This window comes from Astyanax mexicanus, chromosome 3 (assembly GCF_023375975.1).
Source record: "Astyanax mexicanus isolate ESR-SI-001 chromosome 3, AstMex3_surface, whole genome shotgun sequence".
NCBI classification, from domain to species: domain Eukaryota; kingdom Metazoa; phylum Chordata; class Actinopteri; order Characiformes; family Acestrorhamphidae; genus Astyanax; species Astyanax mexicanus.
In genome coordinates this window covers 17,743,777-17,759,929 of record NC_064410.1, presented here as the reverse complement: position 1 = coordinate 17,759,929, position 16,153 = coordinate 17,743,777, and the positions used below count along the sequence as shown (strand labels likewise).

The following is a 16,153-nucleotide window of genomic DNA, read 5'->3' as shown; positions in this document are numbered from 1 at the left end:
CTGATGATATTTTATGTCATGTTTATTTAAAAACATATTTTTTTTTCTCAAATGCCACTTTAGGCTACATTTTCCAGAGCAAGTAAAAAGGCCCAAATCTAATCTGTTATAATTGACAGGTGTTACATTTGTGTGGCAGTGTAAACAAGAAAAAACTGAACCTGATATTTTCATATTAGGGCCAGTTCAGTATGTGGTATTAAAATTTGAAACATATCTGAAAGGGAAATTTACAGAAGCAGTAATTTGAGAACTTCAGTTGAAGAAAATTGAGGAAATAGAGCTCTGAAATATATGGACTAACATCTCTGTTCCAGTAATATTAGTAGGCTTGTGTTGCAGCTGTGCAGTGTTTCTAAAAAAAAACAGCTTTTGTACAATACTGTATATGAACTATACCTCTGAAGGTCTCGGAGTCTCTCCACCTCCCGGTCCCGGTCCTGCTGGCACTGTGCCAGCCTGCGTTGGTGCTGCGCCTGCAGTTCTGCCCTCTCCTGCTCTGCCATGCGGGTCACTGCAGCCAGGCGTTCCGCCAAGTCTTCGTTCTCCTGCCGCGCCCGAGCCTCCCGCTGGGCCGTAGACTCCTCCAACAGCTTCACACGAGCTCTGACAGGAGGTCAAACAGAACCACAAGCGTGTGACCTCAGACTTTCTTCACATATTAAAATTCTAATTTATCTAAGTGTGTTCATTTGCTGTTTCTTTAGGTAGCTTCTGTGTCTTGTATGTATTTACACACACAATGTGTGTGTGTGTGTGTGTTACCGGTGGGTGTTCTCCATCAGCTCTGTGTCCTGTTTTTGTCTCTGTTGGACACTGTCCAGCAACATCTGGATCTGATCCTTTTCCAGCTGGAGACTCCTCACCTGACAGCCAGCAGAAAGAGACCCAGGTTAGCTTTGTGTGTTCAAATGGTTTAATCCAGTATGAATCTACAATGTGTATTGTTTCTGTAGTTTGACAGATAACTGTAATCCTTGTAAGAGATGTTAATCTGTATTGAATTTGCAGTGTGCATAGTTTTTAATAGTCTGAGAGCACAGGTGTCAAGTAACAAATACTTTGTTACCTTACTTAAGTAGTAAATTTGGTTATCTATACTTTGCTGCTAAGCGCTACCACTATGATCAGGAGATTGCTGGTTCGAATCCTGTTCATGTAGCTTGCAATCAGCTGCCGGAGCTCTGAAAGAGCACAATTGGCCTTGCTCTTTCTGTGGGTGGGAGAATGGCGCTCTTTCCCCTCATCACTCCTAGGGTGATGTCGATCTCCGTGAGCTGATGTATCAGAACCAGAGTTGCTGCGCTTTCCTGAGTGCGCTGTGATGCTACTCAGCAATGCTGCTGAAGCAGCAGTAGTTCAAAAAGAGACGGTGGCTGACTTCACATGTACCGGAGGAGGCATGTGTTAGTCTTCACCCTCCTGGTGTTGGGGCATCACTGTTGATAGGGAAGTCCTAACGAGTGGGTTGGGTAATTGGTTGTATAAATTAGGGAAAAAATGGGATAAAAATCTTAAAAATAAATTATAAAGAAAAAAAAACTTTACTTTACTATTTTCTTTTCAGACAACTGTATTTTTTTAACATAGCCGCCTATTTCATTTCAGCTTGTTTTCATTCTGGCTTCCCATCGTTCAAAAAATAAAAACCTATTCAGATAAATCTCTCCATCTAGACAGAGTGAACCTCATTGTGGTTGAATGAGAAGTATAAGCATATACATAAACATTCCAACACCTTATTGGTTTATAAGCAATCCATCACACCTGTACACGTCACACCCACACTCCAGCAAGAACATAGCAAACGTATGTAGGCTAGTATGAAGATGATCAGTGCAGAGACTCAAGTAAACTTGAGTGAAATGTCATTAATTTACAATGGTTACATTTGCACCTGAAACAGGGACCCTATTGCATCCCAAATTTATCACCGTTAACATTTTTATATAAGATGATAATACCCAGCAATTTTTTAATGAATGTAAATACTTTTAACACCTTTGTCTGACAGTAATTATTGTAAACTTATTTTAAACAAGTATGAATTAGCAGCATTTAGTTACAATCTGGCATTAATAACAGTAAACTGATTTAAATTCAGTGTGTGTAGTTTGTACAGTAATATTTGTGGAGTGAATTTTAGACAGCATGAATTTGCAGTGTGTGAAGATACCTGTCCTTCCAGCTGAATGATTTTAGCGTGGAGAGAATTTACTTCCACAGACTGTTGTTCTGCATCTCTCCTCTGTCTCTGTAAAGAACCCAGCTCCAAAGAACCTCCCAAACCCCACAGCTGAGCCTGAGCCAGCTACACACACACACACACAATTACCAAACTTTCATTTTCTTTTTTCAAAACTGTTAGATGAAGTTGTTTGTGTACCTGCTGCTGCAGCAGAAGCTGCTGAAGGCCATCTGCAGGCAGAGTTACCTGTGGCTGTGTGGAAGGTGCAGCTGCAGTACCATCACCTCCAGTTTTCTGCTGAGGAACTAAGAAAGAGAAAGGATACTAAACAGAACAGAAAAAACTAAATCTACAAATGTAGAAAACAAAAATAACACTGTAATGTGACCAAAAATATCCAAACATTTGAGTGTACAACTTTTTTTCTGAAAGACAAAACATTTTATTGTTTGTCCCCCTTTGCTGCAGTAGCTCCCGCTAACCAGCTAGATTGCTGTAAGGAGAATTTTACTGCATTCACGAAAAAAGACTGGTCTTTCGAATATACCTTAAAAAATTTAATCCATTAATTAAGGGCTTCTGGATACATTTGGACACATATATACTAAATAAGGGAAAACAACTAAAACACTAAACAACTCTGACAAATCTATTCTTGGAGGGTCTAATTATTTAAACAGTGAGGTCATATTGGAAAAAGAAAAACTAAAAACATTTTGTGGATTTAAGAACGTACGCCACACTGCACTAGGCACAGTGGTTGGCACAGTCCAGCTCACAGCTGGATGGTACTGGGGCATTTGGCCCTGTGTTATCAGTCGTGGGTTGTGTGATTGGTGGACAGCTAGGGCAGCACAGTAGCAATAGGCAGAAGAATAACAAACTTATTAGGGAACTACAGCCATCTGGTTCTATATATAAAATATATCATGTTCAAGATTCAGCCTCTATATCTGTTATAACAAACTATTTCTGGATATCCTCCATTTTATTAACTCTGTTGTATGTTTTTATTATGTTGTTTTATTTTATTATTTTTTGTGGAGTGCTGGAGGCGAGGTTCAGTGGTGTATGGATGTACCAGCTGTGTCTGCTGCTTGTATCCTTGAGACCGGGGCAGGTTTGGGACTCTGCTGTCTGGCAGGCATGACCAGAGACTCACTGCTGTGGGGCCAAAACAAATACATTTTTAATTGCAGTGATATTGTAGTGATACAGTGATATTATTACTCCAGTATGAATCTGCAAGCTGTGTGGTTTTACAGTCTAACAGAAATGATCTAATTGTCTAATTGATTTGCATCAAGTATGGATCTGTTTAATTTGCAGCATTTTTACGGTATTATCAGTAAAAACAGTGCAGTGATTTTATACAGTATGAATCTATGGTATAATTTACAGCATTTTTACAGTCTGTCAGTAAAAACAATGCAGTGATTTTATCCAGTATGAATCTGTGGTGTAATTTGCTGCATTTTAACAGTCTATCAGTAAAAACAGTGCAGTGATTTTATCTAGTGTCAATCTATGGTATAATTTGCAGCATTTTTACAGTGTCAGTAAAAACTGTGAAGTGATTTTATCCAGTATGAATTCGCACTGTGTGTTGGCATGCAGTTTTAAAGGCTCTATTTAACTAGGGTAAATGTGTTATGATACCTGGGCTCTCTGCGAGGCGTGGGAGCCTCCTCCTGCTGCCTGCGTGGTGTAGAGGTGGCATTTCGCTTGCTGCAAACAAAACAAACATGTTTCAATTAACTCCAGCTGATAATCATCTTATCCATATTAAAATGTGGACCCACTTATAGAGCTATTAATGTCTGGCTCACACTAAAGTATAATGGGGCCAATATTGAGATTGATTTGCTCTTCCTGACAATAACAAACCGTCTCCAAATTTCAGGTTGATGGAAAACGATGATCTTCTCAGATACTGTAGTAGAGTTCTCTTGTGCAAAATGTGACTTTAAGAAGACAGTTAACCAATGAGAGCAGAGCTGAACAGATATACAGCGTGTATATAGAGCACATGTGTCAAACACAAGGCCCGCGGGCCAAATGTGGCCCGCCACGTCTTTTTATGTGGCCCGCGAGAGCTTGTAAGATCTTAGTGTCTATAATAAATAAGTCAGAAGCGTTCTTTGACCAAAAAATACATTTCCCACAATGCTTGTCGATTGTATTACCCGCAAAGTTACGGCTTACTGCCACTACACGGCAGTGTAGTCATTGATGTGGAAACCCTGCCGGAGGGAAGGTGTAACTTCGCGGGTGGAATTGAGACATATAAATGTTTATCCCATAATGTCCAGAAAAAGAGAAGTTGATGCAGACGGACGGCTGTGCTTCAAGGCGAAAGACCGGTATGCCTTTTGTGTTACGAAGAGTGTTACTGACCAAAATAAACGCTTTTTAGGAGAGATATAAGTTCTGTGTAAATATTTATAAGACAATAGCTGACAAAATCTGTTTTAATGACGTTAATAAACATCACTGGGACAGCGCTAGTCGCAGTTTCACCGCAGCAAAGTACGAGGACGTGAATCACTTATCTAACCAGCCTTTACTGATTTCTGCCCTCAATAACCCTTTCAATAACCTCCAATAGCCTTTAATAGTCTTCAGTAGCCTTCAACAGTCTAACCTTGCAGCCGTGGTGTGTCCACTAAACTCCGTAGTTATAAACATCCTGAGGTTAGCAGCGCGATAACTGACCTGTTTATAATGTAATCCCAGCAGTGACTCATGCTCTAAACGGCTGCTGTTAGCTGATTGGGCTGAAAGATGAACTGTAGAGAGCTGTATTATTCGGTTACAAAAATCTTTATTTCATACACAGAAGAACTTAAAAATTGTAAAAACGCTCCAGACTGGCTGAGCTGAGCCCTGTAGCCCGTGGCTGGGCTGTAGCTCTGACTCAGTAAAGACTGCGGACTTGTGGTGCTGCTGCTGCAGCTCCCACTAGTGGTTGGATGAGGAACTGCTAAATCTGAGGAAATGCTATGTTCTTAACAGCTCACAATTTTTGATTTTATATTTATTAAGCCTTATTTCAGTTAATAATTTCAAAGTTAATATAACTTGATGTCATTTCTATTCACTTGAATAGTTTGGTTCTTGATTGATGGAGTTTTTGGATTTCATGACATGACAAATTAAAAGGATTTATGTTAATAGAGCAACAAGCAAACATTTTTTCCATGCAACTGTAATATTTGATTGAATAAATAATATATTGAGAGTTATTTAACATTAAGGAGTAATTACATTCATTTACATATATTACATTTGGTTACATTTTATTACATTTATAAGTTACATCTGGCCCTCGGAGGACAGCCAATATGCCAATGTGGCCCTCGGCCAAAATGAGTTTGACACCCCTGATATAGAGTATTAAAAAAGTATTAATAAAAGTGTTTTTTTTAAGGTTTAGAATATTTAGTTTCTGTAGGTATATCTTAAACTTATGTACAGTGTATATATCTATGTATGTATGTGTGTATTTACCTCTAGCTGGTGTTGCAGTGCATATACGCCCTGTTTGCTTCTTTTTTTTCAGCCATGCTTTCACCCATATTCCTTTCTCTTTTTATGTTTTTTTGAGCCGAAAGCATGACAACTAGCATAGCAATAGATTAATTGTCATCTGCTGATTACCTTACATCGGCTGATGAGAAACTCCTATGATGTTTTAAATACGAGGACCTGGTCTAAATGTGTATAACCTAAAGTGGGTGGTGTTTTAATCAGGGCAGGTGGTGTAATGTGTGGGGGAGTTACTGTGTAAAACGTTTTTCTGTGTGGGGTTTTTCACATTTTAAAGATTAGTTAAGATTTCTAAAATCATGTAGTGTAAGCCAGGCTTTACCATAATGATTCTTTTCTCCTTCATCCATTCCTTCATACCTGTGAAACGAGTCCAGGTTTATCTCTTCGCTGTGGCCCAGAATTTCCTCCTGCTTCTTCTCTCTCTCCTCCGACTGTTTTACGCTGTGAGTTTTTCTCTTGTTCAGCGCTCCGGCCAGCCAGTCTTTCTCAGGTTCCTCTTCCAGCTTCAGCTCAGGCTGGGATCCAGCAGGTTTGGTCGTTTTTGGAGAGGATGGAGCTACCCTGAGCTCCTCATTGGGCTTGGATATTTGGGTGGGGGGCTTTACTGCTGCCCCATATGAGGGTGAAGGAGGGGGCTTTAGAGTGTCCGGTGCTTCTGCAGCCTCATTCTCCTCGCCCTTCTCCTCCTCCTCTTTGTCACTGTCATCCTGTTTAAGGCCGAGCCAGTCCGAGCCGGGCCGGCCGGGCCGTATTGTGGTTGGGGTGGAGGGAGTGGTGGGTTTGGGCCGGCGGTCAGGGGATTGGGAGCTGACATCTTCGGTGGAGAATCTGGAAACGGTACATATTACAGACTGTAATGGACAGTGATATTTGGTGGGTTTTGTTCATTATTATTATTATCATTATTATAACCATTCAACAACCCTAAATTCTAACCCTTCACCTAAACTTAAACTAAACATCATTTATGTTCACCTTTCAGTTCAATTGCCATGAATAGACATGCAGTTAAATGTTAGTTGAATGTCAGTTGAGCATTAATGAGACTATCAAATGGACCACCAAATAACTTAACTGTTGTGGCTATGCAGATGTCATCTCTTTCATTCCTGCACTGCAAGCCAGACAAACTGCCAAAAATGTTTGTGACTGTGTATACCATGTGGTTGTAAGATCTTTCCTGGTTATACTTATTTTTTGTCTTTATTTATACATTTATATTATGTTAAGCAAGACATTTTAGCAGTGCTGGGAATAAGGCCCTGTTTCTTTGGTCAGTTTTTCTCCTGTTATTGTTTTTTTTTGTCAGAACTTTCTTTTGAAAGTTTAGTTCTCGTAACGAGCAATAGTTCATTACTTTTTGTTTGTTATGTTGAGCAATCATCTAATACATGTTCTCTGGTTGCTGACATTCTATTGTCTGGAGGCGGGGCGGGGGAAAGGAGTTTCCTTATGTCTGGTTGGGTATACCCAGCTATTACACAGACAAACCAGTCATTAAAAAAAAGAAAATCGCATTCTGATGATAAACGTTACACTTGCAGTAAACTAAATGCCTATATCATATTAAACGAGTGGTTTCAGGGGTGTTTTTGCTCACCGAACAGACTGTCTGCGGGACTGCCGTCCTTCAGGCGTGGACACTACAGTGGGCTGATAAGAGCCAAAGGTGAACTCCTCTTCATCAAACACAGAGTCTATAACCAAACACACAACTTCAGATCCTCACTCTCACATGATCATAACCTTAACATTAGATTAACAGCAATTACTAAATACTTAACACACTACACACAAGTACTACTTATAACAGTAACTAATTAATAAATAGTAGACCAAAACAATTAGTACTTTAGTACATATTGTAGATGCTGGGAAATTATGGAAGATGGTAAATAATGTACAGTAGTTCATGAATATATAATAACAGCTACTGCAAAATGTATAGTAGTTACTGAGTGGCTTTGGAGGGAGACATGGTATTTACTGAAAAGCTAAATGTAGTTACTCGCAAATATGCATCAGAAGAGCTAAACATATGTCCTATTTTTATAAACAAAAGAGAAAAGAGTAATAAATGATGGTGGGTTACCTTTTCCAGCACTTTTCTGTTGCTGCTTCTCTGAGGTTTTCTCCGCTGGTCTCTCGGGCTGTGCCGTCTGCTTCTTCTCACCGGTAGATGGTCTCTCGAGGAGGCGTGGGGACGTTCCAATGCCTAGGATCTCATCCAGTCTGGTACGTGCTCTCTGAGGAGCCTCACTACACAAAAATGCAATTACAAAAACAAAACAACGATAGTTTTAGTGAAACAACAACATAACATTTACACAAAATTTTCCGTTTTTCTCACCAAATTGTAGGTTTATTATTATAGATTGTTCACACTTTTTATTGTGACCCATATTGGACATGGGTTTGATCTGTGCTGTGTAACTGACGCAGATTTGTAAAACAGCTTCGCTGTACATGAAGTTTCAGTTTCATCCTTGTCAGAATATCAAAGGTATGAGTGAGTTTAGGCTGAGTTTATCATTGAGAAACCATTTGAGCCCCACTGTAAAAACATTTAGCCTTTTCATTATAAACACTGAAAATTTGTAAAACTATATATCTATCCAAATATTTGAGCTCTTTTACCTCATTAGACCACAAATAAAACCTTTATTCAAAGCTGCTGTGCATTTTAGAGTCAGCCTACAGCTCCCACTCTCGGCTCCCCCTTTTTCACTTGAAATCTAATTTCTCCCACCACTCTGCTATAATGTAAAAATATATTTCCTGACATGTATAATTCTTTATTATAATGTCATTCTTGTACATTGTATATCCTTGACTGCTCAACTTCTCAGTCCCCTGCCAGGTCTCTGCATGATAATTTGACGAGTCAGCCATATAAATTTAAAATAAATTCATAAATTAGAAGTTAAAACAGTCAGACTATACCTCTCTTTTTTGGGGGTGAGTGCACTGCCTCTCACTTTTGGGGTGTCACTGAATCCCAGAGCATCTATCAGATCATCTTCATCATCGTCAAAGGTCAACTCTTCCCGCTTCTTTGGTGTAGGGGCAGGAGAGGCTACCAAAGAAAGAATACAGTCAGAATTACTTTAGTATAATATATCATACATATAATTAGAGCTGTCGATCGATTGAGAAAAAGCCAACTAATTAATCGTACAATGTGCTGTAATTAATTAAGATTATTGTCTATCTTCTCAAACACAGGCCGGATGTTGGGCCAAAATGGAAAAAAATTCTTAATGTGTTAAAACATTTTTGACAGCAATATATAAACTTCAAAGTAATTTACACAGTTAATAAGGTGAGTAGTAATCAAAGTCATTCAGAGTGGGTCTGGTGTAAAATCAGTATAGCTTTGGATGGTAATTAAAAGGCCTATGTTTGTGCATGTATGTAGTCATAATGACCCTGTGTTCCATTTGCCATCCCTATCAAGAAATCACAAGCCTAAAACTTTCTCATTTCATTTCACTTAGTCTGAATCCTGCTTGAGGAACAGCTATAATATAATATACTGACCCATTTCCTCTTTCTTTTGCAGGGCTGGGGACGATGAAAGAGGCTTTCTTGTTTTCTCTGAGAGTGCACTCTTACGCTCATTAGACTCCAGATCATCTAGAAGGTCACCCAGAGGGTCGTCCATGTCATCTACGCAAACACAACATATTCACTCATATTCAATAAGACAAAAAAATACACAATTCAGTAGGGCTCAGTAAAGCCTCTGGAGCTGCAGTAACACAATACAGTAGCTCTAGCTCTTTACTGAACAATTCATTACAACTACTGAATAATTAATTGTAGATATGGAATAATTTAAGGTAGTTAGTGACTTACACAAAGGATCTACTAAATTAGTTGGTAATTGAGTAGTTACTTAATAATTTATAGTAGGTACCTGATAATCTAAAATCTAAATTTATAGTTTATAAAGTGTCTGATTAGATTTACTGTGAAGTTAAAGTATAAAAAATGACTAAAGTTGTGAATCTGAATGAGACTAAGGTCTATTTATGGCACTTATACCTTGTTTGGCCTGAGAAGTTTCAACAGCCTCACCATCATCATCATCTGAGGTTGTGCAGAAATAAAGGAATAAAGACAATAAAACATTTTTGTGTATTTTAGCATCAAAATTAGCCACAACTACAGCCGACTTGGTAAATCATGTGAATTTTTCTAGGACTTCATGATGTTAATTGGGGAGAGATTCCTTTAGCCTGCTTTTTAGCTATATTAGCCTTGTAGCGCTACTTAACAGCGTAACTAACTACCATATTGCTAATTTTCCTTTGGGATCTGTATGTAGTATTTGTCTGTCTGTCTATCTAACAAAGCATGACATGTCAGGAACATTATTAAGCTGAAATCTGTAGAAAATGCTGAATGGGATCTCTGAGTAGGGCTGAGCAATACATTGTAAAAATGGCAATATGACTGAAACTATGACTGATGCTAAAATGCTAATCATGTACATATGTGCATGATTTAATGTACAATCTTGGGCAAAATATGCCATAGACCAGGGGTTCTAAACCTAGAAGACAAGAGTAACAGTAAGAATAATCCAAGTTAAGCATGTTTAAGGTGCGGAAATCAATGCTTAGTCTATACATGATCCAATGCATATAATTACGTTAAAGGCACTTAAAGGCACAGTCAGTCAATGCGTCTTGCATATGGAAATCATCCTTACTATGCACTTACTATACACAAAGTTTGTCTGCACATCAAAAAAATAGTGCTTGTTTTAAGAAGGGAGAACTAGAAGTGGAAATATGATAAAAGCCTTTGAGCCCTAGTATGCCACATGTGGAATCTCTGTGCACAAATATAATTTAAATAAGTACATTTATCTATTTATTATCCTCAGATTTTTAGAAAGCAGTTCAGCCCATACTTTTTTGTGAAGAAGAAAACCCTAGAAAGGGGTTGTACCTGCCAGAGGGAGAGAGCTTAACACACTCACCCATGAAGCTGAATTTCTTTAAGCCTCTAACTGGAGCTGCTGGTGCAGAACTGGGCTTCCTCTCCACAGGTTCTGGTGAGTCTGAATAGAGATAAACACTGTGAGAATGAGATACCTGGGGAAAATACCCACAAAAAAGATGTTATCACGATACTGTGATTCTGTGATACTCGATATACTGCAAGACAAGTGTCTATAATATTTTACCATATGTTACTAAAGAGGATAAAATACTCCTAAATAAACAAATACCAGGAATTATGGATTTATTGGTGTCCGTTGCACACAATTTTCCAACAATTATTTTTCACTGCTAATAAACAGTTTTCTTTATTTATTTGCTGTGAGTCTTAGGGAGATTAGAGAGTATTGATATTTGACTCCACAATAACGATACAATATATTGCAATATCAATATTTTGTCCCACCCCTACTGGAGATGTGGAGATCAGTGAGAAATGGATCATCAGAAACTCACGATCGCCTGAGGCTCCAGCTGCTGCTTTGGCTGGTGGTTTGGATGCTCCAGAGGCTTTACTCTGTGCTGGGGCTGAGCTGGGCTTTTTCTTTGAGCCAAACAGATCCGCATCCATATCATCAATGTCCTGTAGGGAAAAAAACACACACACACACACACACACAATTATAAATACTTCTTTTCTCCGTATTTTAGACATTTCCATTTCCCATCCCCTCGTCAAGACATGTCAGACGTGTCATCCGTGCTATGTTGGGTATGGGTGAAGGCTAGCATTCCCAATGATAAAGCAGACACTTTAAGCAGTTAAAATAATTATGTACAATTAAACTGATAATGCAAATAATAATAATAATAATAATGATAATAATAATAATAATAATACATGGAAAAATTGCTAAAAGTAATTGGAAATTACTAAAATATCATTATATTCTATGGTTAATCATTTCAGAGCTAGCACATTTAAGGCACATTTAATTCTGAAGTATAACTTTAAAAAGTAAACAGACGACCACCTTCATACTCTCCAACAAAGCCTTTGGATCTGCCTCAGACACATCAGAACCCTGCAAAACAACACAAGTCACTATTTATCTCTCTTAATTACCTTCCTTAAGCCACTTAAAAAAATAATACCACTCTCTCACCTCATCATCTTTCTCCGCCTCCTCCGCCAATTTACTGAAGAAATCATCATCATCCAGCAGAGACCTGTTTTCAGCAGATAATAGACCTGACAGATCAGTTTAAGTATATAGATAATTTCGAAAGTATGTGTATTTGAAGGTATGTATAACTTTATTTTATTAAAATTAGAAATATATATTTTCACCTCTTGCTGCTGCGTGATGGTAGGACTCCAGCGGGAGATCTGGTCTTCTTGGGAGGATCTAGAGGGCAAAAAGCACTTTTTCAGATACATTTTTTTACTGAAGTTCAGTGCAGATTAAAATGAAAAGGGTTTTAGTTTTTCACAAAATTAAGCACAAATGTACACTACAAGGATGCACTGACACAGGGAATCTGACATTGCAATGTACTAACATTTATTTACACTGACAACATGAAACATAACACAACATAAAAAAACACATTTTCCTGCTTTCAGTAGCAAACCTGTAAAAATGGTGGTATATATTAGGCAGTGACTGTCGATGTGTTGAAGCAAGAAAATGGAGAAGAGAAAGAATCTGAGACAATCTGACAAATTATGATAGGAAGAAGGTATGCAGCTGTCAGTTGCTGAAAGGTTGGACAATGTTATTGATATCCTATGTGATTAAAGGAGGCTGACCTCTCAGCTTTTAGGACAAACTTTTGCGTTGAGTATTTCTGGAGTTTTGTTGTACTATTTCTTATTATTTTAGCTTATCCACCTGAGACCCGGGAATTAAATTTTGTGCCACTCTTCTAACTTTTCTAATAACTGCATCAAAACGGTGACCCAATGACATTACCTAAACATTTGCATTCTTCTTTTGTGATGCTCTTGCAGGCAGTGTGTTTTGGGTCATTATCTTGCTGCGTGATGAAGGATCTCCCAATTCGTTTAGTTAAATCTTTCTTTAATTTGACAAAAAAAAAAAAAGTAGACTTCTGAGTACCCTTTACATCAAATGAAGATTAATCCCCCCAATCCCAGAAGAAGCCATGCAAGCCCAAGCCATGAGATATTCACCCCTGTGTTTCACTAATAAGTTTTTTACTCCAAAATTTAGCCTTTCCATCACCTTTGTAAAGGATAATGTTTGTGTCATCAGTCTATAATCAGTCCATAGACTTCTCTCTGTACTTCTTGGCAAATTCCAGCCTGGCTTTCCTATTCTTATTGTTAATTAGTGGTTTTCATATCTGGTAAAGCCTCTGTACTTTTGTTCATGAAGACTGTTATAGCTTCCCTCCTGCCCTCCTGTCACAAACAGTTGTTTTTGTCCCTTTCTTTACAGCATGCACAATGTTTCTGTCAACTGTGTATCAGACCCAGATGTAAATACCTGGAAATAAAAGCTAAAATGTTGATCTTTTATCTCATATTCTTCTCTTAATATTAAACCCAAATCATCAGCAGAATTGTTTGAGGGCATTACAACGAATTCTGTCGAGCTTTCAGTTTTCATAATCTGCTCTTGAATTTTGTCAATGTTCACATTTGTGATTACCGAAGTCCTGTTGTGCACTGAAGTGCACATATTGTAAAATGTAAGTAAAATTAGTTAAAAACAAAATAGTCTTTCCAATATGTTTGTTACCACCACAACACTTGATTTATATTTTAAAAAATCTAAATATATTTTCCCCCTTCTACATTTGGAATCACAGGGATAAACAGAAGTTCTTTTTACATTTTATGCAAAAGTTATACAAATAACACACAGGAATCTTACCATCACTGTCTCCCAAGAGATCCCCCAACACGTCATCAACTGACCCTAAAGCAAGGTGAAGTCTGGACTCAGTATGAACACAGTATGATGGCTGTAACAGGTTGTGTATGTGGTCCTACAGTTGAAGCACTTACCCCTCAGCCCCTTCTTCTTCTGCTGCTTTAAACTCTGCAGTGGTTAAAAGAAAGAGAAGTTTATAGTTAATATGATGCTTTATCCTTCATACTAATACTTACTATTATATACATATTTTTGTATAATAAAATGTTGACATTTATTGTTATTTCTTAATCAAAGATCAGTAACTTAGTCCTTCCAGGCTACTGTATCCCTATATCTGTCTCTATATGAGTCTATCTATATCCTGACCTATCCATAATCATAATCTATCTATATCATGATCTCAGGTAGCTCAGGAGGGCCAGGTTACACTGCTAGCTGTCTGTCGGTGGAGGATATGCAGTGAATCTGTGCAGTAAACAGAGGCTGTGAGACTCTTACCATCTCCTCCCTGCAGTGTTCAGCTCAGCCCGCAGAGAGTAAATCAGAGCAGCCTGAGCGTCCATGTCGCCATTGGCAACAGCATGTCCGGCTAAACCCACATTTCCGCTCTTCTATAATTATTTATCCCGCTTTATCGCCACCTCTTCTCTCCATAAATCAAAATGACTGAAGATATCAGGCTTCTGCTCCCCTGTCCGCCTCTATTCTTCCACTATAATACACCTGGTTAGCTCATTAGTTCATTAGCTAACGCTACCTAGCGTCAGTTAGTCAGCTAGGCTAAGCTAGGCTAGGCTAGGTTAGGTAGTTTCAAGTTAACTGAACCTAGTCGTTACTGGTCATGCTAAAGGAAGCAGCTACGAACTTGCTTAATTTTATCCCAAAATCGCCGGTCCTGCAGCCGATTACAGACTGCTGTCCTCTACTACACTTTTAAACCCTGTGTTTTGTGCTACGTGCTATGTGTTTCCTGTGTTGAATTGTGGGTAATGTAGTTCGGAGTCAGTTTAATCACCTGTCAAATATATTCCTTTAGTTTTAGATATTAGAATAATCTATTTCGCTAAAAGAAGCAAATAAACCATACCCCTATATTTTTAGGCACTGATTGGTTGGTGAGTTGATGCTGGAGATACAGTCAGAGCATATTTAAAAGCCCTATAACTAAAGTTTAAAATCTTTAAAAATTATGTCTCCATCACTGTAACAGTTAAATAGATCTGAGGATTATTCTCCTCTCTCTCTCTCTCTCTCTCTCTCTGAGAATACCCAACTAATAGGCCCTTTTGAGTTTGTACAGTTTGAATCATTGTTATACTGAAGAGTTTACTCGTTTTCTCATCACTAAACAACATCAGACATTCAAATACAGCTTTCAAATGCCAGCTATAAAGCTTTAAAACGCACTCTCGCTGTAATTCCATCAGCTCACAGTAGCAGTAATACAGTTCCTTTACTGCCTAAAACATACTGTAAAAAAGAAGTAAACATACGGGTACGTTTTTTAAGGAATATATACCCTGGGCAAGTAGATAGTATACTATTTTTAGTTTGAGTTTCAAATAATTATCTCCATTCACCTCCATACACCACTGCAGTCATGTCATTCTCTAGTCCTTGTATGCCCATATTTGGGGTTTCGTGTCTAAGCTGAATTTTTTCTATGGCTTGAATGTGAATGAGCTTTTTAAAATATCGCCTCTATTAAATTCTGTGGTCAATAATTATGTTCAGAGCTGCAGTACTCATTGAGGGCTAACTTGTGGGCTCCCTCTAGCGGTTCACAGTCATTTCCCGCTACAACAGGGGTTATAATCAATTCGTAAATTATTATTATTGTTTATCAGTTTAGCTTTCTGACGTTTTGAGGATAAATGCGAAAATTTCACTTCAATTTTTTAATTTTTAGGCAGTAATGGAAACAGTAAAAACTGGAAAAACAAACAAAAACACAATTTTCTATTTTCAAATTTAGCCTCAAGTGGTCAGAAAACTGAACTGACAAATGTTACACTTGCCTGTCTTCAGTATTTAAACATGTAGCTAGTAAGATTAAGTCATTGATGTAACATTAAGTCATGCTATGATGTATTTAATTATCTAATTTTATCAGACTTTTATGTCAAAGTGTGAATGGTAAAATAAATAAGGGTTTATTAAAAAAACATTTATTTGTTTATTTAATTACACAGATATATTTATTTGCATTTATAGTTACCTACTTTATTTCATGAAATGAGTACCAAAAGTAAAATGGTCACATTTTAAAATTCTATTTTCTTTATTGTTTAGCTATTCTGTTATTCTGTTTTTCATAAAATAATTCCTGTTGTACATAAAGCAGGAGTGATTTACAATTTTCTTATGCAGTAATACATTTTTTATGTTTAAAATTTCTAACATAGTTTGTTTTATGTTGATTTATTTTTCTAAAAATGTCAATATTATTTCATTTTTTTTAATTGAAAAATATATAAACAAAATTATGGATTACAGGACTACAATCAACATGTTTTGAAATATGTGGTTGCAGTGCATAACACCACCATCTGCTT

At 37.6% G+C, this 16,153-nt stretch overlaps 1 protein-coding gene across 4 annotated transcripts in view; it reads right to left on the bottom strand.

Annotated features, from left to right (window-relative positions):
• The window catches only part of LOC103021697 (fas-binding factor 1 homolog), a 30,144-nt gene extending 15,567 nt beyond the window's left edge, over positions 1-14,577 (bottom strand). The window contains exons 1-20 of one of the 4 annotated variants that reach the window (XM_049476124.1): positions 14,097-14,577; positions 13,730-13,763; positions 13,596-13,640; positions 12,044-12,101; positions 11,859-11,922; positions 11,727-11,777; positions 11,209-11,335; positions 10,731-10,811; positions 9,788-9,832; positions 9,281-9,409; positions 8,684-8,816; positions 7,833-7,999; positions 7,341-7,437; positions 6,098-6,568; positions 3,848-3,916; positions 3,270-3,352; positions 2,435-2,493; positions 2,177-2,311; positions 766-866; positions 400-606 (exon numbers count right to left, since the gene is read on the bottom strand). In XM_049476124.1, coding sequence (XP_049332081.1) covers positions 400-606; positions 766-866; positions 2,177-2,311; positions 2,435-2,493; positions 3,270-3,352; positions 3,848-3,916; positions 6,098-6,568; positions 7,341-7,437; positions 7,833-7,999; positions 8,684-8,816; positions 9,281-9,409; positions 9,788-9,832; positions 10,731-10,811; positions 11,209-11,335; positions 11,727-11,777; positions 11,859-11,922; positions 12,044-12,101; positions 13,596-13,640; positions 13,730-13,763; positions 14,097-14,099 — 2,159 coding nt within the window. In that variant the 5' untranslated portion in view covers positions 14,100-14,577. Of the gene's footprint in view, positions 1-399; positions 607-765; positions 867-2,176; positions 2,312-2,386; positions 2,494-3,269; positions 3,353-3,847; positions 3,917-6,097; positions 6,569-7,340; positions 7,438-7,832; positions 8,000-8,683; positions 8,817-9,280; positions 9,410-9,787; positions 9,833-10,730; positions 10,812-11,208; positions 11,336-11,726; positions 11,778-11,858; positions 11,923-12,043; positions 12,102-13,595; positions 13,641-13,729; positions 13,764-14,096 lie in introns of all 4 variants that reach the window. The other 3 variants (XM_049476122.1, XM_022682902.2, XM_049476123.1) reach the window with 3 other exon arrangements.
• Positions 14,578-16,153: the final 1,576 nt, after the last annotated feature.